The following is a 25,704-nucleotide window of genomic DNA, read 5'->3' on the forward strand; positions in this document are numbered from 1 at the left end:
GTCCACCTGACCGTGCTGCTGCTCCAGTTTCAACTGTTCTGCCTTATTATTATTCGACCATGCTGGTCATTTATGAACATTTGAACATCTTGGCCATGTTCTGTTATAATCTCCACCCGGCACAGCCAGAAGAGGACTGGCCACCCCACATAGCCTGGTTCCTCTCTAGGTTTCTTCCTAGGTTTTGGCCTTTCTAGGGAGTTTTTCCTAGCCACCGTGCTTCTACACCTGCATTGCTTGCTGTTTGTGGTTTTAGGCTGGGTTTCTGTACAGCACTTTGAGATATCAGCTGATGTACGAAGGGCTATATAAATACATTTGATTTGATTTGATCTATGCATGGTCACTTTACCTCTACCAACATGAACAAATTAGCTCAATTAACCTGTACCCCCGCACATTGACTCGGTACCGGTACCCCCTGTATATATTTTTGTTATTATTATGTAATTTTCTTGTGTTACTTTATTTTGTTTACTTTAATTTATTTCGTAAATATTTGCTGAACTCTATTTCTTGAACTGCATTGTTGGTTAAGCATTTCACAGTAAGGTCTACACCTGTTGTATTCGGAGCATGTGACAACTAAAATGAGATTTGATTTGATCAAATTGAACTCTGGCCTGTATCAGGTAGGCCTAAGGAACCTGTGTATTGAACTACTGCAGTACCTTCAGAAAGTATTTATACCCCTTGACTTATTCCCCATTTTTTTGCGTTAGAGCTTGAATTTAAAAAAAAACTAGTTTTAAGAAAGTTTTGCAAATTTATAGAAATTGAAATACAGTAATGTTTAATTTCCATAAGTTTTCACACCCCTGAGTCAATACTTTGTAGAAACACATTTGGCAGCGATTACAGCAGTGAGTATTTCTGGGTAAGTCTGTAAGAGCTTTCCACACCTAGATTGTGCAACATTTGCATATTATTATTTTCAAAATTCTTCAAGCTCTGTCAAATTGGTTGTTGATCTTGGCTAGACAACCATTTTCAGTTCTTGCCATAGATTTTCAAGTAGATTTAAGTCAAAACTGTAACTCGGCCACTCAAGAACATTCACTGTCTTCTTGGTACATTAAGCAACTCCAGTGTATATTTGGGCTTGTGTTTTAGGTTATTGTCCTGCTGAAATGTGAATTTGTCTTCCAGTTACTGGTGGAAAGCAGACTAAACAAGGTTTTCGTCTAGGATTTTGCCCGTGCATTCCGTTTATTTTTTGGCCTGAAAAATTCCCCACTCCTTAACGATTACAGGCATACCCATAACATGATGCAGCCACCACTACGCTTGAAAATATTCAGGACAAAAAGTTAATTGCTTTGCCGCATTTTATAAAAGTTTTACTACCTTAGTGCGTTGTTGGAAACAGGATGCATGTTTTGGTATATTTTTATTCTGTACAGGCTTCCTACTTTTAACTCTGTCAATTAGGTTAGTATTGTGGAGAAACTACAGTACAATGTGTTGATCCATCCTCAGTTTTCTCCTATCACAGCCATTAAACTCTGTAACTGTTAGTCACCATTGGCCTTATGGTGATCCCTGAGTGGTTTCCTTCCTTTCCGGCAAGTTAGGAAGGATGCCTGTATCTTTGTAGTGACAGGGTGTATTTATACACCATCCAAAGTGTAATGTTTGTTTCTTTATAGTTTTTTTGGGGGGGGGGGTATTCAAAAATACAATCTACCTGCAGTGAAGCCACTCAACATTTACATTACAATCAGTCATCTAACAGACTCCCATCCGGAGCGACCCACAGAAGCAACCAGGGTCAACGCCCTGCTTAAGGCCACGTCGACAGATCTCCCACAGGGTCAAAAACGGGGATCCGAACCAGCGACATATCAGCCACTGGCCCAAGCTCCCAACCCGCCAGGTCACCAGCCCTCCAAGATCCCCCCCCAACAACCAACAAAATTAACAAAAGAGAAAAAAGACAAAGAGAAAGGAAAACAGAAAACAATGCAAAAAACAAATTATATCAAGGACAACAAAAATCACAGCAAGGTCCACTGAATACATTTAAGTGCATGTATGGTGCATGTAAGAGTAATTAATAACTTCACCATGCTTAAAACCTCTTGGGGCTAGGGGGGAGAATTTTCACTGTTGGATAAATAGCGTGCCCAATTTCAACTTCCTCCTACTCATGCCAAGAATATAAGATATGCATATTATTCATAGATTTGGATAGAAAACAAACACTCTGAAGTTTCTAAAACTGTTTGAATCATGTCTGTGAGTATAACAGAACTTATGTAGCAGGCAAAACCCAGAGGACTAACTGGTCAGATTGTTTTCTTCCTCTCTCTGTTCCCTGGGTTGTCATTGCCCAGGGATATTTCTTAGGGACCTGTTTTCAGTTCCTACCGCTTCCACTGGATGTCACCAGTCTTTGGAATTTGGTTGAGGTTATTCCTTTGTGCAATGAAGAAGTAGGCCAACTAGGAACTGGGTACACTGTTGAGAGTTGCGCAAGACGTAAAAAGTATCGCTGGTTTGTTTTCATTCCTGTATTGAACACAGAAAGACCAGTCTACAATTTGATAGATTATTAACATTTAAACATACCTAAAGTTGTATTACAAAAGTAGTTTGAAATATTTTGGCAAAGTTTATAGGCAACTTTTGAAATATTTTGTAGCGACGTTGTGTTTTTTGTAAGCTGTTTTTTCTGGATCAAACGCGCTTTATAAATTGACATTTTGGATATATATGGACAGAATTAATCGAACAAAAGGACCAATTGTGATGCTTATGGGACATATTGGAGTGCCAACAAAAGAAGCTTGTCAAAAGGTAATGCATGTTTTATATTTTATTTCAGCGTTTTGTGTAGCGCCTGTAGGGCTGAAATATGCTAACCCCTTTGTTTACTGCTGATGCTATCATCAGATAATAGCTTCTTATGCTTTCGCCGAAAAGCATTTAAAAAATCTGACATGTTGGCTGGATTCACAACAAGTGTAGTTTTAATTGAGTATCTTACATGTGTGATTTAATGAAAGTTTGAATTTTATAGTATTTTATTTGAATCTGGTGCTCTGCATTTCCCCTGGCAATTGGCCAGTTGAGACATTTGCATCCCACCTATCCCAAAGAGGTTAAAGGGATAATCCAATGACTGCTTTTTATTTTGGCCCATCTACCAATAGATGGGTGCCCTTCTTTGGATGGCAATGGTAAACCTCCCTGAGGGACCTTTTAGATAATTACATGTGTGGGGTACAGAGATGAGGAAGTCATTCAAAAATCACGTCAAACAATATTATTGCACACAGAGTGAGTCCATGCAACTTATTATGTGACTTGTTAAGCACATTTTTACTCCTGAACTGATTTAGACTTTCAAAAAACATAATTCCACTTTGAGATTTTTGTCAATGTAATCAATTTAAAATGTGTGCTGTAACACAACAAAAGTCAAGGGTTGTGGATACTTTCTGAAGGCACTGTATCTGTGTAGTCGCAGGGCTCGCCAACCCTGTTCCTGGAGAACTACCGTCCTGTAGTGTTTTTGCTCCAACCCTAATCTAGCACACCTGATTCTAATATAGCTGGTTGATAAACTGAATCAGGTTAGTTACAGCTGGGGTAAGATTGAAAACCTACAGGAGGGTAGCACTCCAGGATCAGGTTTGGAGAGCCCTGATGTAGTGTATTGTATAAAAGGAGACAGACAATAGAGAGACAACCAGAAATTAAGAGCCCATTACAAGCGGGAAATTTTATTATGGGATAACAGCACATAAAGCACATCTAAAATCGATGTGTCCAATGCACTTTTAATAAAGGTAATATTAAAGGTACAGTTTCTAAGTACAATATAACAACATTCATATTAGAATGGAAAGTATTTCAAAGACAACATTGCATTTCTTATTTTTCTTTACACCTGTATGTACAAAATGAATCAAAATACTTATTTCCATATTTAAGAATCAGACAAGAAGGAGCAAAACTACTTTTGTGAATAGACTACCTGCTAAAGAGAGCTCAAAAGAGCTGGATAAAAAGGTACATGATCATCTGTTCCCATCGTAAGTAGCAAACATGTGACTTAAAAATTTGTGACAACCACATACCGGTTTCTGCTTTCTACAGTTCATACTGCTTTCACAAGGAGAAATATCCCACCCACACTCGACCCATCATGAAGTTACCCCAACCCCTTGAGCTTACATTAAACACAGAACATTAAAGAAATTCAGATGTGTTGTATGCATCTTTTGCATACACATATGAATATTTGAAATACAATGCATTAGTCAATTATCTGTTCTCAATAAAGAAATCATCATTTTATGATCACAAAACAAAGTGAAAAACATCAACGTGGATTGTCCATTCTTTTGTCAAATCCAGAACCTGGATCAGCAGGTCATCTTTTATGCAATATTGTCAGCCAGAATGTACTTCATCGATTTGACCATTTTACATTACGACATCCTTCCCAGTTATGCTACTCAGACGAGAGGGAGAAACGTATTTATATCATCTGAATATCTAACATGGTGCCTTAAATAAATAAGAAAATGTGTACTTTATAAAGACAGAATATGAGAAATGTAGTAACACATAGGTGACAGAGTTAACCTACGTGCAAATACATTGTCAGCTGAGTACATGTTCGGAAAACAAAAACAATAACATTGATTACCATTTATGCATCCTGTAACACTGAGAGGCACTCAGTGTAGTACATTGTGTATTATTGCAAGCACATTCTGGCTGATATTTGCTACTGAGTGAAAAGGAAAAAAAAAGGTTACAAAAAATATCTAACCTCTAACGGTGATCTTTTTCATGTCCATTTTTTCTAATAACACAATGGTGGTGCCAAAGGTCTAAACTGGTCGAAAGAAAAACACTGTTTCAGGGCAGACTAACTTTGAAATAAGGAAGCCATTTAAATGGACAATAGCACAGTACTTTCCTATGTAAAGTAAAGTACTACACAGCTTGAAGAGGTAAATACTCCGCATTTGCAAATATGACCAGCTACAGCCTCAGCAAGTGGTTTTTTACAATCAGAACAAAGAAAAACAATACTGCTGTTTTAGACTTTTTTTTCAGAAATCAGAAGAGCAACCCTTAAATAACCTGTTCATTAGTAGATACTGGTTTTGATAATAATTTAAGTGAGAAGGAAATAAGAGCCTTACCCCAGGACTAGCACACTGATACAGGTACTGTACTGGCTGGGTTTTGAAGTAAATTTACCACTATCATCATCATTATCATTACCATGATTATTTATTGTCCTAATATCAATAATGCACCAATACTTAATGAAATGAATGGACTAATAGGGTGGCCAAGTCTAGGAATCAAGACTTTGTCCACAAAAGGAACTTACCTAGCACCACACATCAAGATAACACAAAATAAATGTTGGCACACCCTACCACTATCAATCTAATCCTAAAGGAGAGAAGGATATTAAAATCAGAGATATTGTACAGCATGGTGTATTTGATAAACATGTAAATATTTGTAGGCCTTAGTAGCAGTATTTTCTCCTTACCTATACAGACAGAAGTTACAAAGTTACCTTTATACATGTGATCAATAATAACATTAAATATTGTGGATTAAAAGTTGAGGATGAGGGAGAGAGAGAAATGAAGATATATAGTTTACAGGTCATGAGGTTTAATCCTCCACCTGGGAACAGAACCAATCAAATATACTGACTAAACAATATAACAACCAAAACCAAATAACACAAATTAAAACAAAAACAAAAGTGATAAATAAGAAGTGTATTTACATGCAGATGTCCAAAGCCTATGCACAAAAATAAAATAATGCACCACATATTATTGCTTGACATTCGATTATGGCTAGAGGTTTTTTTTTCTCAATTTTCCATTTTTACTATATTCTAAAATGTTTTTTTTCAATATTTTTTTAAATCTTAAAACTGTATTAGCTGTGCTTTGGAAAATGAGAGTATTGTTAAAATGCAATTCAACTGACTGATAGATCTGGGTAACTCTTCAATACAGCACAGTTGTAAGCATGACATCACACATACCTTTACAATCTATATTCTATGTCAAATAAATAGGAGTCCCATGATTCCTAGGCAGTCAAATCATCTCAAGATAACATGTATGACATGCAGGATGGTGTGTCAACTTGTCTCTTTTTCTACCAATTACTCTGCACTGAACACGTCATGAGACTGAGTGGTTAGTCATTTGCTCCAGTGCGCTTTGAAGGACTATAAATTGTAAAGAGGTATTATGTCATGCTTATAACACTTAAACCCTATACGGGATGGAACAAATCTCTGTGTTACCGAATCCAGGGAAAGACCTACCAGACTCCTCAGTCACATAACCCTTTCCCTCTTAGTTTATTAAAGCCTTGTCTGGGATTTATCTTATGCACACAGTGAGTACACAAACACACACACACACAAACACACGCACACTATTGCTTGTTTACACGAGTGACACAGAGACAGAAGGACCATAAGGTGTTATTCACATTGATACACTAGCAGACTCAGCAGCAATCCTTTGCTACATATGTCTAAAATGAAAGCATGCAGGATGATGTATCCCTCCACGCAATGTGGGTGCAGAGATGTTTGTTGAAACTGACAGACACAATGCCTCTGATAATTTCCCATTGTCAAATCAATATTGCTATCAAACTGTACACAAACAAAGACTAAAAGGAGGACATAACACAGTGAACAGACCTATAATTTAGGACCAGTTTGATAGACATAGAGACAGAGAATGACATCTGTGTTTCAGGAAATGGGATTCCACTCCAGTGGCTACCTGGCAGAAACCTATCATAGTTACTTACACACAGCTACCAAATAGTTCTTGGCTGAGAATATGCTAGGGGGCAAGCGTAGAAAAAGACTTAGTGAAAAGAAGGTACAGTACTGCATGTCCAATGTGCTACGAAAATGTTAACCTGCCTCCCATAATAAATCGAGAGCTGTCTAAGAGTATGAGAAGCTCATAAATGAATGAAATAGCAAAGCATACATTATGTCCAGAGGAAAGAGTCCTGCTTCCCCGGTCTGTCTGTATGTTACCTCCCTGAGCATCCATGTCTCTCTCACTGGGCCACAGGGCAGGCCCGCTATCACCTGGATTGTCAATCACTGTTTGAGACAGACTGGGTTTCACTGGTTGGGAGTAGTGGTTACTGGTGGTCACCCAGGCCCTTATTTAAGCACAGCATTAATACAGCCGAAAGAAGAGATATTTTATATTGCGTAAGTATATTTGGTTTATCTAACACAGAGGGTAATCATAATAATACATTTGTGACAATGGCCCTGGTGACATTGGAGTCCACATGAAGAACGTTATCATTGGAATTGTATCTAATAGAAATATAGTGTAGATAAAATAATAACTATTCTGTATGGCCAATGGGAAAACTGACTGTAAACATGGAAAAAAATAAAGTTAGTTTTTGTTATGAGCTTGACTTCTAGTTCTGGTGCTTAGCCAAACAGCCCCTTACGTACTTTACATCAGCAATGGAAAATACTACTCAGTAATGAATTTAACATGTTCTTCTTAACCACTTAATATTGAACATCCCTGAACAAAACACAAACTAAACCTAATGAGGACCAACAACACAAGAGATCAAATTTCAAACAGAAAGCGTAAAATAACTCTTCCCTGAGGGGTGACAGCACAAGATTCTCTGTCTTGTACAAATTTCACGGCAGAGGAATGATCGTGTGCAAAATAAAATAAAAACAACACTATGGTGAGGGTTGTGTCTAAACTGCACCCATGCTGTTATGGGTTATCTAAAGGGATATCAGGATTAAATGGGAATTCTCTACAAGCCACCACTGAGTTTTCTGGAATGTCAGAACAATTAATTCTATATTATGGGCATGTAAACGGCAAAGCAGGAGAAACAACTTACTATATGACACATCCAGAGGGTTTTCTACCGCTTCTCTACCACACCGACAAGACACACGCAACAAAACCACAACAACAAATCATTCTGAAAATAGCACTTGTTCTACCATTGTCATGTTTCTCTACTAGTCATACAAACCGCTTCTCTAATTATTGCAGGAATATAGTAAGTGCTACCTGACTTCTCTTTCTCTCCCCCTCTCTTTCATGAGTTTAATTCACTCTACATGTTACAAAAATAGAAGCTTTACTACCAGACAAGGCTTTTAATATTACATCTCATTCTTCCCCCTTTTCTGTCCCATAACAAATGGCATAGCTTGGCTGAGGCCTTGGGGAAGAGGCAGTCACAGTCACTCCTCCACAATGATAACACAAACACACTAACGTGTAAGGGTAAACAGAAGGATCAACAGATGGTCTGAGGCCTGTGTGGACCACTCTCTAATCGGCATTGTACTGTATTTCAAAAGTTCTCTATCACATGGCCTTCTGTGTCTCCACTTTCCACTAGATGGAGACGTTGGATTGAGCAGGAAACATCTTCAGCATCAGCAATTCAGCCCAGGTTTATTTTGCATGTGTGCTTTTGTTTGAGAGTGCATGCATGTGTGTCGGCGGTATTAAACTAATAGGTGATGGAGTGAATGTGACTTGCCTGCCTCTCCAGAACATAACATCCTAGCAATCTCACAGCCGAACCCAAACTAGCCAAAACAAACCCCCACCCAGAACAGCATTGTCTGCAGCTCTAAGGACTAGCCTCTGTGACCATGGTTCAACTGGTATTTCTTGTGCACATGCAACACATCACTAGGTAATATACAAGTCTTAAATTAAAGAAAGGTGCAAATAAAAGTGCCTTATCAATTCAACAATTAAGAATTGTCTAACTACTAATATCATACATTTTATTTAAAATAGAATCTATAAACATTACTTTTTTTCTGTATAGTAAGTACTTATACGTATACCCTGTAGTACATTATAAAACAGGTGGAATGGACCCTTATTGTTGTGGCGGTGCCCTATGTTTCTCCAGGGTATCTCTCCACACAAGGATTAATAGCAGATGGCCTTACATGATTTCACTAAGCAACCATGGTAGATGGAGTCTTTGACAGCTAAAATCATTGTGTTTTGACTAGAATTACCAGAATTCTACTTTTCTTTTTAGATGATTGTCCCATAGAGAGGTGCCGTTTACATTGCCTCACACTGAAGGAGCCTCTCTCAAAGTCGCTGCGAGTTCTCATTCTAAACACTGCATTCCAAACATACAACTAAACACAAGAGAACAGGGGCTGAACTTGACCAGGACATGCACATTAGCAGCAATGTATTTCTATTTGTGATTCTCACAGAAGCTTTACCAAGGATTAATGGAGGATAAACATGCCCTGGCAGCTATCTTCGTTGGTGTATATGATACAGTTTAGATTGAAACTGTATTCCAATGCAATAAGACATGGGACATTGAAGCTCCAGAGGAGAAGTGGAGAGCCAGATCGTTGGTTGCTGAGGAGAATTTTAAGTTAGGCATGTGCACAGACATATTCAATAATTTTATCCATACAGTAAATGATCTTTTGTGGAAACAAGTCCAAACAATGAGTGCTAAACAGTGTGAGACATCCTGGGAACATGCTGGAATGATGTGCATGAGAGGGTCAAGTTCATCCAAAAAGAAAGCATTGTCTCCAACTTTTCTTCATGTCCCCTGGGCTTAGAGTCCCACCTGGGTTCTAAACAGAGACAACTAAACCCAGTGAAGTAAACAGACAGAATCAAACCCCCCCAACCCTCCCCTCCAGAAAGAAAAATAGATAAAAGTGTGCAGTGTGCCGTCCATCCTGGTTTGTGCAGGGCACCGTTAAAGTGTCTCAGATTCATGCTCCCTATGACATTCCCCGCGTGGCCACACTGGCACCTGGCAGGGCTACTGGCTACCCGTCAATGGGCATGGACTGCTCAAAGTCCGATCCGAAGAGCTCCTTGTATAACGGGGGAAAGTGGGAACGCACAATGTCTGGGTATATTGCTTTGAAAGCCGTCAACTTCTCTGTATGCCTGCTGCACAGCGCTCGCAGTGTTGACACTTTGCATATCAACTGTGTGAGAAAAGAAAAGAGACAGGCTGTTATTTAGATTCACAGTAAGGCAAGGACATGGAGATACGCTAAAGAAAAACATCTCTAAATTCACTTTCACACAGGGGCAAACAGACTGGTAAATATTGATACAGGCACTCAAGCAGGGGAAACCTTGACACTTCTTATGGAGCTTGCATGCCATTGTTACATATCTTCTCATCTCTGCTCAAAAATATGAACTTAGTTTAGCTTGCGTATGCTGCCAACCATGAAATCTACTGCTTGATTTTCATACAATAATGGATCACTGCATTACTGTAAACAATATTTTTCAGAGTTCAGGAGAGGTTTCGATAATCCAGCTGAGTTCAGGTCTTTATAGTGTCCCTTATAGATGACAGATACAGTTAGAGTAGGTGTATGGGTGTGAGGTGTACCTTGGTGAGTATGCCATCCTCTCTGTGGTTCTTCTGCAGGACATGCTGCAGTGCCAGCTGGATCTTCTGCTGGAGTTTCTCCACCTTCACCTTCTCCTGGAGCCAGGACCGGTCTACACAGAGAATAAGAAACACACTCATTATCAGCACTGCAATGTTTACAGAATCTACAGTTGATGAATACACTGAGTATACCAAACATTAGGAACACCTTCCAAATGGCTCACATCAACACCATTATCCCAGAAACCTAGACTCACTCCAATTCGCATACCGTCCTAACAGATGATGCAATCTCAATTGCACGCCACACTGCCCTTTTCCACCAGGACAAAAGGAACACCTATGCGAGAATGCTGTTCATTGACTACAGCTCAGCATTCCCACAAAGCTCATCACTAAGCTAAGGACCCTGGGACTAAACACCTCCCTCTGCAATTGGATCCTGGACTTCCTGACGGGTCACGCCCAGGTGGTAAGAGTAGGCAACAACACATCTGCCACGCTGATCCTCAACAAGGAGGCCCATCAGGGGTGCGTGCTTAGTCCCCACCTGTACTCCCTGTTCACCCACGACTGCGTGGCCAAGCACAACCAACACCATCATTAAGTTTGAGTACAACACAATGTGGTAGGCCTGATCACCGACAATGATGAGACAGCCTACAGTGACTTGCGAAACTATTCACCCCCCTTGGCATTTTTCATATTTTGTTGCCTTACAACCTGGAATTAAAATGTATTTCTTGGGGTGTTTGTATTATTGATTTACACAATATGCCTATCACTTTGAAGATGCAAAATCCTTTTTATTGTAAAAAAAACACAAGAAATAATAAGAAAAAAAAACAGAAGACATGAGCGTGCATAACTATTCACCCCCCCAAAGTCAATACTTTGTAGAGCCTACTTTTGCAGCAATTACAGCTGCAAGTCTCTTGGGGTATGTCTCTGTAAGCTTGGCACATCTAGCCATTGGGATTTTTGCCCATTCTTTAAGGCAAAACTGCTCCAGCTCCTTCAAGTTGGATGGGTTCCGCTGGTGTACAGCAATCTTTAAGTCATACTACAAATTCTCAATTGGATTGAGGTCTGGGCTTTGACTAGGCCATTCCAAGACATGTAATGTTTCCCCTTAAACCACTCGAATGTTCCTTTAGCAGTATGCTTAGTGTCAATGTCCTGCTGGAAGGTGAACCTCCATCCCAGTCTCAAATCTCTGGACGACAAACAGGCTTCCCTCAAGAATATCCCTGTATTTACTGCCATCCATCATTCCTTCAATTCTGACCAATTTCCCAGTCCCTGCCGATGAAAAACATCATCACAGCATGATGCTGCCACCCCCATGCTTCACTGTGGGGACAGTGTTCTCGGGGTGAAGAGAGGTGTTGAGTTTGCGCCAGACAGCATTTTCCTTGATGGCCAAAAAGCTCTGTCTCATCTGACCAGAGTACCTTCTATATGTTTGGGGAGTCTCCCACATGTCTTTTAGCGAACACCAAACCTGTTTGCTTATTTTTTTTCTTTAAGCAATGGCTTTTTTCTGCCACTCTTCAGTAAAGCCCAGCTCTGTGGTGTGTACAGCTTAAAGTGGTCCGATGGACAGATACTCCAATCTCCACTATGGAGCTTTGCAGCTCCTTCAGGGTTATCTTTGGTCTCTTTGTTGCTTCTCTGATTAATTCCCTCCTTGCCTGGTGAGCGGACCTCACTTGGTAGCTTTGTTGTGGTGCCATATTCTTTCCATTTTCTAATAATGGATTTAATGGTGCTCCGTGGGATGTTCAAAGTTTCTGATATGTTTTTATAACTAAACCCTGATCTGTACATCTCCACAACTTTGTCCCTGACCTGTTTGGAGAGCTCCTTGGTGTTCATGGTGCCGCTTGCTTGGTGGTGCCCCTTGCTTAGTGGTGTTGCAGACTCTGGGGCCTTTCAGAACAGGTGTATATATACTGATCATGTGACACTTAAACTCCAACTGTGTGCAATCAAACTAATTATGTGACTTCTGAAGGTAATTGGTTGCAACAGATCGTATTTAGGGGCTTCATGGCAAATACATATGCATGCACCACTTTTCCATTTTTCATTTCTCTTCACCAATTTGGACTATTTTGTGTATGTTCATTACATGAAATCCAAATAAAAATCAATTTAAATTACAGGTAATTTAACAAAATAGGAAAAATGCCAAGGGGGATGAATACTTTTGCAAGGCACTGTATAGGGAGGAGGTCAGAGACATTGTAGTGTGGTGCCAGGACAACAACCTCTCCCTCAATGTGCTGATCATGGACTACAAGAAAAGGCCAAACAGGCCCCCATTAACATTGACGGGGCTGAAGTGGAGCGGGTCGAGAGCTTGAAGTTCCTTGGTGTCCACATCACCAACAAACTATCATGGTCCAAACACACCAAGACTGTGGTGAAGAGGGCACGACAATGCCTATTCCCCCTCAGAAGAATGAAAAGATTTGCCATGGACCCCAGATCATCAAAAGGTTCTACAGCTACACCCTCGAGAGCATTCTGAGCGGTTGCATCAATGCCTGGTATGGCAACTGCTCGGCATTCGACAGTAAGGTGCTACAGAAGGTAGTGCGTACGGCTCAATACATCACTGGGGCCAACATTCCTGCCATCCAGGACCTCTATACTAGGCGGTGTCAGAGTAAGGCCCAAAAAATTGTCAAAGACTCCAGTCACCCAAGTCATAGACTGTTCTCTCTGCTATTGCATGGCAGGCGGTACCAGAGTGCCAAGTCTAGGTCCAAAAGGCTCCTTAACTGCTTTTACCCCCAATAAGACTGCTGAACAATTAATCAAATGGCCACCCAGACTATTTGCATTGACACCCCCCTCCTTGGTTTTACACTGCTGCTACTTGCTGTTCATTATCTACTTTACCCCTACCCACACGTACAAATGACCTCGACTAACCTGTATCCTCGCAGATTGACTCGGTACCGGTATTCCCGGTATATAGCCTTGTTATTGTTAGTGTATTGTGTTACATATTTTCTAAATAAACTAAAGTTTAAAAAAAGTATTTTCTTCAAACTGCATTGTTGGTTAAGGGCTTGTAAGTAAGTATTTCACGGTAAGATCTACACCTGTTGTATTCGGCACATGTGACAAACAAAATTTGATTTGATTTAATATTGAGTTGCACCCACTTTTGCCCTCGTCGGGGCATGGACTCTACAAGGTGTCGAATGCGTTCTACAGGGATGCTGGCCCATATTGACTCCAATGCTTCTCACAGTTGTGTCAAGTTGGCCGGATGTCTTTTGGGTGGTGGATCATTCTTGATGTATAAGGGAAACTGTGTTGCAGTTCTTGACACAAACCGGTTCGCCTGGCACCTACTACCATACCCCTTTCAAAGGCACTTATTAAGTCTTTCCCTGTGAATGGCACAATGTTTAAAAATCATTCTTTAACATGTCTCCCCCCCTTCATCTACACTGATTTAAGTGGATTTAACAAGGGATCGTAACTTTCATCTGGATTCACTTGGTCAGTCTATGTCATGGAAAGAACAGGTGTCCTTAATGTTTCGTCAACTCAGTGTATGTTGTACTCAGCAACACTCAGTAATCAGATAAACTGATTTCTCGCTTCTGTGTCTAATTGAGGGACATGCTGGATGGATGGTGTTCAATGGAATGCTGTTTGGAGAAGTTTCAGGGCAAGAGGGTACATTAGAGACCATGCAGTGTGTATCTGCAAATCTGTCATTTCTTGTACTGCGAACGACACCTACCTGCAGACATCAACACGAACGCGGAGAACAGGGCGATCTCATCCTCAGACAGGTGCATAGAACACAAGTTCTTCCCAAACTCGAAGACGGAGCTGATCAAATCGTCACAGCCTGCCACAGCAAAGGACACAGACACAGAGACAGTGGGTTGGGGATGAGGGTGAGGCAGACCAAAGAGCAAGTCACACTCTTGATCTTTATTGGGAGAGAGGCACACAGGCAGAGAGGGGAGAGGTGCAGTGCACTGACAGCACAGGGGAGTGTCTGAGGCTTTTACGACATCCCTCCCCGACAAGTCCCATTCTGGCAGTTGGGTGGAATTACGCAACATGGAATGAGGTCACAAATTAGTCTTTTAGTTAGATAAATTATTGGGGTTGTGAGAGACAGGCTAATGCCAGCTAATGCCAGTGCAACTCTGGAGCCCCATCACTCTGCTGCCTCCCCTGTTCCGGCCCCAAGCCTCTCCATTCTGGAGCACTGTCTGTCTGACTGACTGACTGAGGACACTGGAAGGCTTGTTTGGGAAGCCACATTCAAGACACTGAATAGCACAGCACTGTTCCTCTTCAGTCTTGCACACACGCATGAACGTGCATGCACAACGCACACACAGACAGACCGGTTTATGCATTCACACTATGCTTTCACACCGGTGCTAGGACACATTAATTTCCTCCAAAGGCATTTGGATGCACGGGAGAATGCACTGTAGAGAGTCTTAGTAATGTCATGGCATTCAAAAGCAAATGCTATTTGCTTCCACCTGAGATATTCTATGGCTGACTTTCAATGATGGTTTTGATATAACTCTCCCAAAGGGCATTCAATCTGGCTTTATTTATTGCAGCCTAACAGGAGTTATATGGAGCAGCAGTGATTCAGTAAGAATGTTATTCTGCCATATGTATCCACTGGGGAGAGGAGAGAGCCAGGTGAGGCAGGGATGAGTTCTCAGTGTTAGCTTCCTGGCTCTCATTACAACTTTGTCTGTTATAAAGCAATGCAAGCTTGTGCAAATAAGTGCTACACACACACACAAGCTCACATTTGCAGACACACTTGCGCACACACACGTGCACAGCATTGGACTCTTGCAGCACTTACCTAATGACTTAAACACATCGGGCCCAGCATACTTTCCATCGAAATAGACTGTGTTGTTTTGAGAGTCGAAGGCACGGCACATTCTGACAAACACAACCTCCAAAGAGCCTGCAGAGGAGACAGAAATACCATAATGCAAAATTCTTCTCTTCCACAGATCGAGTTAGAGTTGCCAGTCTTGCATCACTAGGCCCAACACACCATATGCAATATTTTATCGTTTTTCCTCCTTCATTTGTGTGTTATACCCCCGATTCCTTTTAAACAGAAACCCATGACATAAAAGACTGGAACTAGTAATAACATTACATTTATATACTGAAAATTGTTACCCCAATAAAAAAGGATAGTGAAACACAATGCTGTATACGGCTGTGCTGTGTGGGACTGGATTGGAGGATAAAAGAGGTGTAATAGAAAATATTAGTGCACTTTATGAGATGGCACTGGTTTAAAATGTCACATGAGACAAGAGATCTCTGTCGCCATTTCCTTATTAATATTGGCAATGCTAATGCATATAAAAACCCAGGGAAAACTGAGATAAATACCCATGGGAGGCGGATGGGTTTGTCTATTTCTTTGTGTACGTATGTGTGTGTGTTCTTGTGTGTGTGCATTGAGAAGCTATTAGTTTGGGCAGATATCATCAACGGCAGAGCAGAGAGAGGAGGCAGCCTTCATGATAGCTAGTGTCTCAGCTCAGCAACACTGTAGTCCCTTTAATGCCTATAAGCCGGAATACTGTTATTCTGTAATGAGCAGAGAGACAGGGACATAGAGGGACAGAGACACAGAAGGAAAGAGACACAGATGAGCTGTGGAACAGAGGGAGAAAGCAGGCAGGGTGGAGCCTCCTGGCTCTGTGACACACACAGTCAGTATGTGAGGGAGGCTTTGTATAGTCAGGTCAGCTATGCCCTTGTGACAACGCCTGAGGGGGGTGAAGGGGGATGTGGGAGAGAGACGGCAGTGGGCCGTGTTGACGGGCTGTCATACCTGCTTTCAGAAGCACTATCTGATCGTTCTGACACAGCTCCATGAAGCCGTCGATGCGCTTGGCAAACTCCACCACGTACTGGATGGCCTCTGTGATTTTGATAGCACACAGCTGCCACATGACCTCCCGGGGCTAGGGGGAATGAGAGAGAAAAGGCTTATCTGGTGTAGAAAAGGACGGGATGGAATTAGCTAGTTGGGTCGTTCCACGAAATGACTCCCTTTTGGGTAGTGTAACTTGAAGAGCACATGTTTTCCCTAGTAAGAGGTTAAATAAGAGGTTAAATAAATACAAATACCATAGTTGAATGGAATGGAAGCTTGTTGTGTGCAACAGGGAGGTGCAATTGAACGCTTCAAATAATATTTTCAATTGTTAAAACATTTCTAGCCTGTCTATCTATGGGTAACAGGTTTGACGTGTTCTTTTAACCTTTATTTAACTAGGCTAGTCAATTCTTATTTACAACCGGGGAACAGTAGGTTAACGGCCTTGTTATGCTCGAACCGCTCAGTTTTCCACCACAAAACACCAGAAAATGTCAAAAAATAGTAGAACCAGCTTACCTGCTTTTACACTATGATTTGACTATCAGATCTTCAATGTTCATTTTCAATGTTTCAAATTGTATTTAAAAAGGAATAGTTGTACAAGAGTTCAGTTCACATACTGTAACAGGGTTGACCTTAAAATGAGGAACGGATTTTTTGCACCTTAAAATGTATCAATAAACACATGAAATAAATAATCTTCAGAAAGGACTTTGTCAAACCAACAAAACACAATGATGGTGAAAATGTGGAGAAATGTTTGGGATTATCTTCCTAGAAGTCACAGAATTCATACAGAGGGAAATGTCAAAATGCTGAATTTTGGCATTTAGCAAGTCTTTATTCATATGAAAAACCTGATTTATTGAATTTTCCATATGGTCTATATTAAAGGCCACTTTGTTTAATATATTACGGGATTTAAAATTCAATATGAGTGCACGATTTCTACTTAATATACCTGTATATACACTGAGTATACAAAACTTTAAGAACACCTTCCTAATATTGAGCTGCATCCCCCCTCCAAGGTGTCGAAAGCATTATACAGGGATGCAGGCCCATGTTGACTCCAATGCTTTCCACAATTGTGTAAAGTTGGCTGGATGTCCTTGGTGGATCATTCTTGATACACACAGGAAATTGATGAGTGTGAAAAACCCAGCAGCTTTGCAGTTCTTGACACAAACCGGTGTGCCTGGCACCTCCTACCATACCCAGTTCAAAGTAACTTAAATCTTTTGTCTTGCCCATTCACCCTCTGAATGGCACACATACAGGATCCATGTTTCAATTGTCTCATGGCTTAAAAGTATTATTTAACCTGTCTCTTCCCCTTAATCTACATTAAATAAAGTGTATTTAACAGTTGACATCAATAAGGGATCATAGCTTTCACCTGGTCAGTCTGTCATGGAAAGAGCAGGTGTCCTAATGTTTTGTATACTCAAAGGGATGCAAAAGGGACTCATTTTGTGGAAAGACCCAGGAGTTGTGTTGTGTTATGTTTGCAGAACAGTGAGTACTGTTCATATGGTCGTGATACTGGTGATGGAAGGTGGAAGTTTACCATACCTTGGTCTGGTAGCTCTCCATCTCCTCCTGCAGGAAGGCCTGCCAGGTCATCTGCTGCAGCTCCTCTCTCAGGTACTGACACGTCTCCATGTGGGACTTGGAGATGTTCTGGGCCAGGTGCTCTGCAACACAACCACATTGCACAGCACAGCACAGCACATCAGAACAGTGTCAGACCTGAATGCTGCTCCCAGGGAATGGGAAGACCTCACAGATGAACTACACCATATAAAAATACAATTTATTTACTGAGCTTTCAACTAGGAGGAGGAGAGTGTGGCCTTTTTTTTGACTGGGAAGAGGCTTGTTGACATTTCCTTTTACTGCCTCCAGGAAGCTCCCAGCTGAAGCTTCAGTCAAACCCAATCTAGCTGTGACCCAAACAGAGGGGGAGGTGGGGCAGTCAGCCGCACAATATTACTCACTGAAACAAAGGTCACATTTGCTCAGAGAGAAATATTGAGTATAAAAATGTAAATGATTTTGAAAACACATCTGTTAAAAGGAGTTTCAAGGCACAGGGGAGCCTAAAAAAATGATTTCCCCAGATGAGTGCCCTGCTGGATCCTGATTGGCCCTAATTAATGGAAACTAATTACAAAAAAGAGGCTATTTTAATGAGTGTTGGAGATGAGTCTCCAACCTCCTGCTATTTTAAGAAACCTTTGTGTCGTTTGCCCCACGGTTGAGTTGTTCTCCCCCTCCTCCCGTCTCCCCCTGCTCCTCACCTAGCTCAGCCATGGACACGGTGGGGGATGTCTCTCCGTTGGTAAAGGAGCAGTAGGGGAAGAAGCCTGAGCCGGGGGCGAAGTCGCAGATGGGCTCAGGCTTGATGCCATTGATGTCCAGGCCGGACTGGTCAGGGGAGGGCTGGATGTCCAGGTAGAAGCTGCTGACTGCTGAGTCGGGCTTGTTGCCATCGGGGGTGTGGCTGTCCATATAGCCACTGAGGTCATCGTGGAGCTCTGTGAGGCCATTGGCCGAGAGGCCGTAGGTGGGTGTGAGTGGCTCGGCCTCGCCGGGCTGCTGCTGGTGGTCACGCTGCGCCTGCTGCAGCCGGTGTTTCTGCACCTCCGCATACAGGCTGTCCCGCTGCTTCTTCGACATGCGCCCAAACTTCACCGCTGTAGGTGAGAGAGGGAGGGAGAGAGCAGACACTCCTTTACTACTGAAACTGACATAACACTGGCCTGTGTCTCAAGTTTAGCCTGTCTATAACAGGTAAGGAGATGTATGTGTTTCAGTGGGTATTAGCGAAACCTTAAACACTAACATCTTTATTGCATAAAAACTCCAACAAGGGAGCAACCTACAGTAAGCCCGAATTAGTCACAGCCTACGGGGCAACTCATACCCATTTCAGACAGAAGATTTATCTGTAAAAATACAATGCAATGTATATACGAACCCCTTTCAAACAGCCCCTTATTTACAATTTTCTTGCAGATACACCCATTTCATACATATCAGTGGGAAACTGGCAAATTGGGAGGGGTGGGGGTGTTCAAATCAAATAAAATGTTATTGGTCACATACACATGGTTAGCAGATGTTATTGCAGTGTAGCGAAATGCTTGTGCTTCTAGTTCCGACAGTGTAGCAATATCTAACAAGTAACATCTAACAATTCCACAACAACTACCTAATACACACATCTAAGTAAAGGAATAAGAATATATAAATATAAATATATGGATGAGCAACGTCAGAGCAGCATAGGCTAGGATGCAATAGATAGTATAGAATACAGTATATACATATGAGTAATGTAAGATATGTAAACATTATTAAAGTGACATTATTAAATTAACTAGTGTTCCAGTTATTAAAGTAGCGAATGATTTCAAGTCTGTACTGTATGTACTGTAGGCAGCAGCCTGCCTCTCTGTGCTACTGATAAACCATTGGGGGCGTTTTGCATTTCAAATTAGAGAGGTGTTAAACAATGGACGTGTTAATTTATTTACTGGGAAAAAAAGCTGAGAACTATTCACACAGACCTGATACCTGTATTTTGGTTACACAATTGAGAAAATGGAGGAACCAGGATTAGGCCTTTAGGTGGCTTTAATTGACCATTTTTACCCCTACCCCTTACAGGTATACCAAAAAGCTGACAGAAAAAGCAGGCATGGTAAAATAATGAGATCTTGGTTTGTGTATGACAGGGATATCAGATACAAGACAGGCTTTGTGTTTCACGGAGTCCTGCAGACTAAACAGAGCTGGTCATGAGAGTGAGCCCCCCTCTCAGACAGTGTTCTGGGGACTGAACATTTAGATTTTTGCCCATTGCATACACAGCTTATTCAAATAATCAAAGCTAGAATATGAGCTGGTTATTTGAATCAGCTGTGTAGTGCTAGGGCAAAGTTGGGGAAACCCTGGTCTAGACCATAATTCTCAACTCTGACCCCCCTCCTCCCCCATAGACACTCACCTGTGTGCTCCCATCCCCCCGCCTCACCTGCACCAGTCCAGCACTAATGAAACCTCCTAACCACCCTCTATTCATCAGACCTACTTTCTGTCACACCTGCCAACTTACCCCCACGGCCACGCCAATTACTAGTGGAACGTACACAGGCAGCGACATCACTGACGTTTGTCTAGACCACCATTTCCTACTCTAACCACATTAAGAGTGATGTCCGTTATGATATAACAATCTGTTACATCTATTGGTAATTCAGTCAGAGCATATTCCAGTTGTTCTACTTGTCTATAATGTTCTATTCACTTTCATGGGTTGTTCTGCCTTAGAAGCATGTCTGTCCCCTCCTGTCGACTAGACGCTGTACGTACCATCCCGTGACATGCCCACTGCCAGACACTTCTGCAGCCGGCAGTGCTGGCAGCGGTTGCGGCTGGTGCGGTCGATCAAGCAGTTCTTCTGACGGGGGCATGAGTAGGCCGCATTGCTCTGTTGACTCCTCCTGAAGAAGCCCTAAGACCGGAGAGAGGGAGGGGGAGACCGCACTGATTATAATATTAACCACAGTGGCCCTGCTGTATCCAATGACTGATTGGCTTTTATTCCTGTAAACATAAAAGGATCTTGTGTTTCACTGGGTACTTATTGAGAGAGATGAAGCCGACAATATTCATCACTATGGAGGGTACTGTCGCTGAAATAAATGTACAAGAATACTGCCATGCCAGTGCTTTGCAGGCTATTGAGTTCTAGTGTCAGTTGTATAAAGCTCTATGTTGTTTTATTGAAGGAGTGGTGTGTTTTAACAATGTGTACTGCGGGGGGTGGTGTGTTTGGCTGTGATCGTAATGGTAGGCAGTATATTTCTATAGTCTGGGTTATTAGTGTTGATTAACAGGGCTCCAACATGTGCGGCGCTAAAGGATGGCACACAGGATGGCACACGCACCCCGATTGGATTCCTCATCCTTTGACTTAATGAATTGATTCCGGCACATCATTAACATGCCCCACTCCACTGCTCCATACACATATGTCTTAATTAGCTGCTCATTGGCTGTTTAATTACAAGAAAACAGCTGACAGCTGCCAAGTTGCTTCATAATGGCAGCCATTACGGGAGCCTGGCTAGAACTGCTAGTGACAAGCAGCACTCTTTAATAATGCTGTGATTTATGGTCCAAACTCTTGTACTCGCACATATCATTAAATGCCTCTCTGCCTGGAGTAATTAGCAATCATTAAAGATACATTTCAGCAGCTTATTCTTCAGCGTTTTGTTTTTCCCGGCAGCTAGCTCCTGTCTGAGGGAGAGAGAGAGAGGCGCTCTGAGGAGCAGCTGAATGAGCCCCTGTCTCTCTGTAACACAGGAGGAAAACAGCAAAGGTGCTGCTGCCTGTCAGAGGAATACTAATGACTCGCCTGGTGACAAGCACAGGATCAAGAATACACTAGAAGCACAAGATACATTCCCCTCAACGTGAATGCCTGGTGTATTTGAAACAGTACAAAAGCTTCAATAAAAGCGGCATACAGCCAACAATCCGTTATAATTCAAAGAACTTCTTCTTTTGATGATTTTATTTCAAGAAAAACAAGCTGCAGCAGAAGGAGAAACACTGAAGCAGCATGTCCCTGGGAAGGGAGGCAGTACAAGGCAGAGGAGTCACTTTGTCCTGCTAATAGTGAGGCTCTGTGATGTCCTCTGTGTGGCTTGACCATTTTAATGACGATGCTCTCTGTGTGTTTACATTTTATAGTCTCTCGCAAGATTGTTTAAAAAGTTAGACAACATGTTCAAAGGTATTTCTTTGTAAGTTTCTCCACTTTTTCTGCTTCCTGTCTCTCTCCTTTCCCCCTAACACCCACATGTTCGTTTTCTGGGAGCTTACCTTACAGCCTTCGCATGTTATCACACCGTAATGGATGCCTGATGATTTGTCTCCACAGATCTTGCAGGGAATTATTTCGATTTGAGCTGGAGAGAAAAAAAAAAAATCAACATTTTGCTGTCACAAGTTACAGAACACCACCTTCACCTTGGATGCATGCTGATACATGAAAGAGAACTGTGCTTGAAAAATATCTCATCCATTTGCTTTGAATCCTCACTTCTACACAACACATCGAGTCGTGCATGAAGGAGGCCATTTTAAGTCTTCACTGAGCCACGTGCCAACCACTGTAAACAAAGTGTAAATTTATATTGCAGGCACAAATTACATAAGGAAAAGTCACAGCGACCCACAAACCCCATTCCACTACACAGTGGTAATCCTAGCCCTACTGAATGACAGACTATTATTCTCCAGTGGAAAACATGACTTCAAAACCCGCCAAACCCAAGCAGTAAGCCCAGATTAAATTCATTATGGCCACAAAAATGATAACATTCCTATTGGGCTGGTGAGTAGCTATATGAGACCCAGAGAGGTGGTTGGAAGGGGATGGAGGCTGTTGGTTGAAACAGTAGTAAAGTGCAGTAGAGTTCAGTGGGGGTGACAGTGTTCCAATGCTGACAGGCCTGTGTGTGATTTAGCGGGCACAGAGGACACAGGCATGTGGGGGCAGGTCTCATCCATCCCGGTCTCCTGCACAGGAGTAGAGCAGCACGCCACAGGGCAGCAGGACACAGAGAGGCAGCTGAGACACAGAACACCCAGCCTGTGCTACAGCTCTCATGCTTTATCACTGCGGCCTCTGACGCCACGTCTCTCTCTGCCTCGACACTAGATCTGTATCTATAATGCCAGCATCTTAGGCTGCCACCGCTACAGCACTCCGTAGCACCAGACAAACTAAGCTATCTGATCTACACGGAGGAAAGATTACAGTTGGATTCCTGCTCTATAGTGGCTCCCTACAACTGCACAGATAGTGCTCTGTGCTTTGATTGGCTATCAAACCGCCTTCTCTTACTTGTGCTGAAAATGTATAATTTTACTCTTCATGAGCCATTCCAACCAGTGCACGCTATGACAAAGTAGTCTCTCCACTAGCTTTAAACACCAGGCCTAGTCCTCTTCTAGAGCGGTCGGTCTTTCAGGCCAGGGTAGACTGGAGCTCTGTATTACCTTCACATCCAATCCCTTCAAATGAATTTGATCACATCAAATGGGCCTTCACTGAGGCTCCATCCAGAGGACTCATCAGCTGCCTGAGAGCGTCTGTTGTGTCATGTGGATAATGTCAGTGTCCCTGAGGCATGCCCAGGGGATGGCCGCTGATCTACTAACCCTGTACCACTTTACACACACAGTCCCTCCATTCAGGAATCGCTGTTAGCCTGCACTCTTATCACTGGTAGAGTCAACTAGACCTCGCCCCTAAAAGCAGAATTAGCCTACATTTCAGTAAAATGAACAAAGAGAGCAGTGGCACAGGCGCTAGTCAGTTCTCATATGGAAAACACCTAGATGGTTGTGTATCCTGCGGTACAATGGAGGCTAATGCACATAGTCTGCCTAGATTAGAGGGAAAACGTACCAGGAGCCAGGTTTTGACAGGCTCGCTGAGAGGGTTACTTTATAATTAATCATTATGAATTTCTGCATTGTGTCGAGTCGGTTGTTGTTTTGGTTAACTCTGTATGAACACTGGCATTAAGGGCAGTGCACTCCATTGTTTGTTTTTGTGTTCTACCTGCATGAGCATTTGAGGTGCAGTGTGTTGCGAATTTTCAGCCTCATTACTTACATAATAAGTGAAGCGTGCAGTAATTAAAGGCCCAATGCAGCCATTTTTATATCAATACCAAATCATTTCTGGGTAGCAAGCAAAAAAACTATTTCTCAAGCAAGAATTTTGCTAGGACTGTCTGGGAGTGTTTTAAGGGGGAGAGGAAAACTTAAAACTAACGGTTAGTGGCAGATTGGTTTGGAACTATCTTTGTTATTGGTCTATACATAAATTTACCACTTGGTCATGTCACCAGGCAAGACGGCAATGAAAACAGGCTTTTTAGAAGGTCCTGTGTAGATAGTTGCTGGTTGAAAATACAATCAGGAAATAACACTGATCACATTTTATCACACTTTTACAGACTTAGTTTCATTAGCTATTGTACAATATGATACAAAACACAGTAAAACAGAATCTTGACTACAATGGGCCTTTAGAACTTGCTGGGGTGGTGGTGGAGAAACAGGGCTGTGTTGACGGGCCCTGGCCATTGGGTGGCAGTGCAGGGCTGTCACTATGACTGTGTCTATAGCCGCCTCCTCTCCACTGAGGCCAGTTCCCAGCTCCCAGCTCTCAGCCCCCTCTCTTGCCCATAGGCTCCAGGCTCTGAGCTCCTCCAGGCTTAAGCTGCTGCTTGTCTCCTCTAACCCCCCCCCCCCCCCCCCCCCCCCTAGCTGCGAGAAGAAGCAGGACTGGCTGGATGCTCGCTCAGGCCTGACAGAGACTGTGCCACATCAGGTGAGGGAGTGGAAACGGCGGTACGCTGGGCTAGGCTGGGCACACACACCGATGAGGATAGCTCACAAAGCCCTATCTGCAGCAGCGAGGACTTGAGTGCACAAAGCCTCACCAGCTAACACCTTCTACTCCACTACTACACAAACCTCTGAATGCTTGGTGCACTCAACAGTAAAAAAGGGTTTCTTTCCATTCTGACTAGGTAGAGGCTTTGTGGTTTGCTATGTAAAAAAAGAACACAATCTAAATCTATGGTCATTTTAACAGTGAAATAAGCAGTTTTCTGGTAGAGATACATGAAGAATAAATACAGAATAATGACATCAAATCAGCCATTAAGTCACCTACGCCATCAGTTCAAGTCAATATTTGGGTATAACTGAGCAAGCTGCCCTGATGAATGGCTGATCTTGGGGCTCCCAGTCAGACTACACTTCAAATAGTGTGAGTGGTTTAAAATGAATTCCCGCAGGGGGCGATGGTCAGACAGAAAGGCACTGTGACTAAGTACTTCAGATCTGGGAGTCAATATCTATTGACACGAGCTGTGGTGTTAACTGCCTCTCCGTGTGAGGCAGGCAGCTGCTGGCTCTGTGTCTGGGCTTGACCAGCGCTGCTCACTGCTGCTGAACCCATTCGCTGTGCCTGCCTGTCTGTCTCCCTGCCTGCCTGTCGGCCTCCCTACCTGTCTGCCTGCCTGTCTCCCTGCCTGTCTCCCTCCCTGCCTGTCGGCCTCCATGCCTGTCTCCCTGCCTGTCTGCCTCCCTGCCTGTCTCCCTGCCTGTCTCCCTCCCTGCCTGTCTCCCTGTCTGCCTGCCTGTCTGCCTGCCTGTCTGTCTGTCTGTCGGCCTTCCTGCCTGTCTGCCTGCCCGTCGGCCTGCTTGCCTGTCTGCCT

General features: G+C 42.5%; 1 protein-coding gene across 2 annotated transcripts in view; it reads right to left on the reverse strand.

Annotated features, from left to right (window-relative positions):
• Window positions 1–3,701: 3,701 nt before the first annotated feature.
• The window catches only part of LOC109889362 (nuclear receptor ROR-alpha A), a 261,914-nt gene continuing 239,911 nt past the window's right edge, over window positions 3,702–25,704 (reverse strand). For both annotated transcript variants that reach the window (XM_031822771.1, XM_031822772.1), the window contains 9 exons: window positions 22,283–22,368; window positions 20,762–20,903; window positions 18,685–19,080; window positions 17,957–18,078; window positions 16,331–16,463; window positions 15,332–15,439; window positions 14,225–14,335; window positions 10,453–10,565; window positions 3,702–10,033 (listed from right to left, as the gene is read on the reverse strand). In XM_031822771.1, the coding sequence (XP_031678631.1) occupies window positions 9,869–10,033; window positions 10,453–10,565; window positions 14,225–14,335; window positions 15,332–15,439; window positions 16,331–16,463; window positions 17,957–18,078; window positions 18,685–19,080; window positions 20,762–20,903; window positions 22,283–22,368 (1,376 nt within the window). In that variant the 3' untranslated portion in view covers window positions 3,702–9,868. The remainder of the gene's footprint in view (window positions 10,034–10,452; window positions 10,566–14,224; window positions 14,336–15,331; window positions 15,440–16,330; window positions 16,464–17,956; window positions 18,079–18,684; window positions 19,081–20,761; window positions 20,904–22,282; window positions 22,369–25,704) is intronic.

Source organism: Oncorhynchus kisutch, linkage group LG4 (genome assembly GCF_002021735.2).
Source record: "Oncorhynchus kisutch isolate 150728-3 linkage group LG4, Okis_V2, whole genome shotgun sequence".
NCBI lineage: Eukaryota > Metazoa > Chordata > Actinopteri > Salmoniformes > Salmonidae > Oncorhynchus > Oncorhynchus kisutch.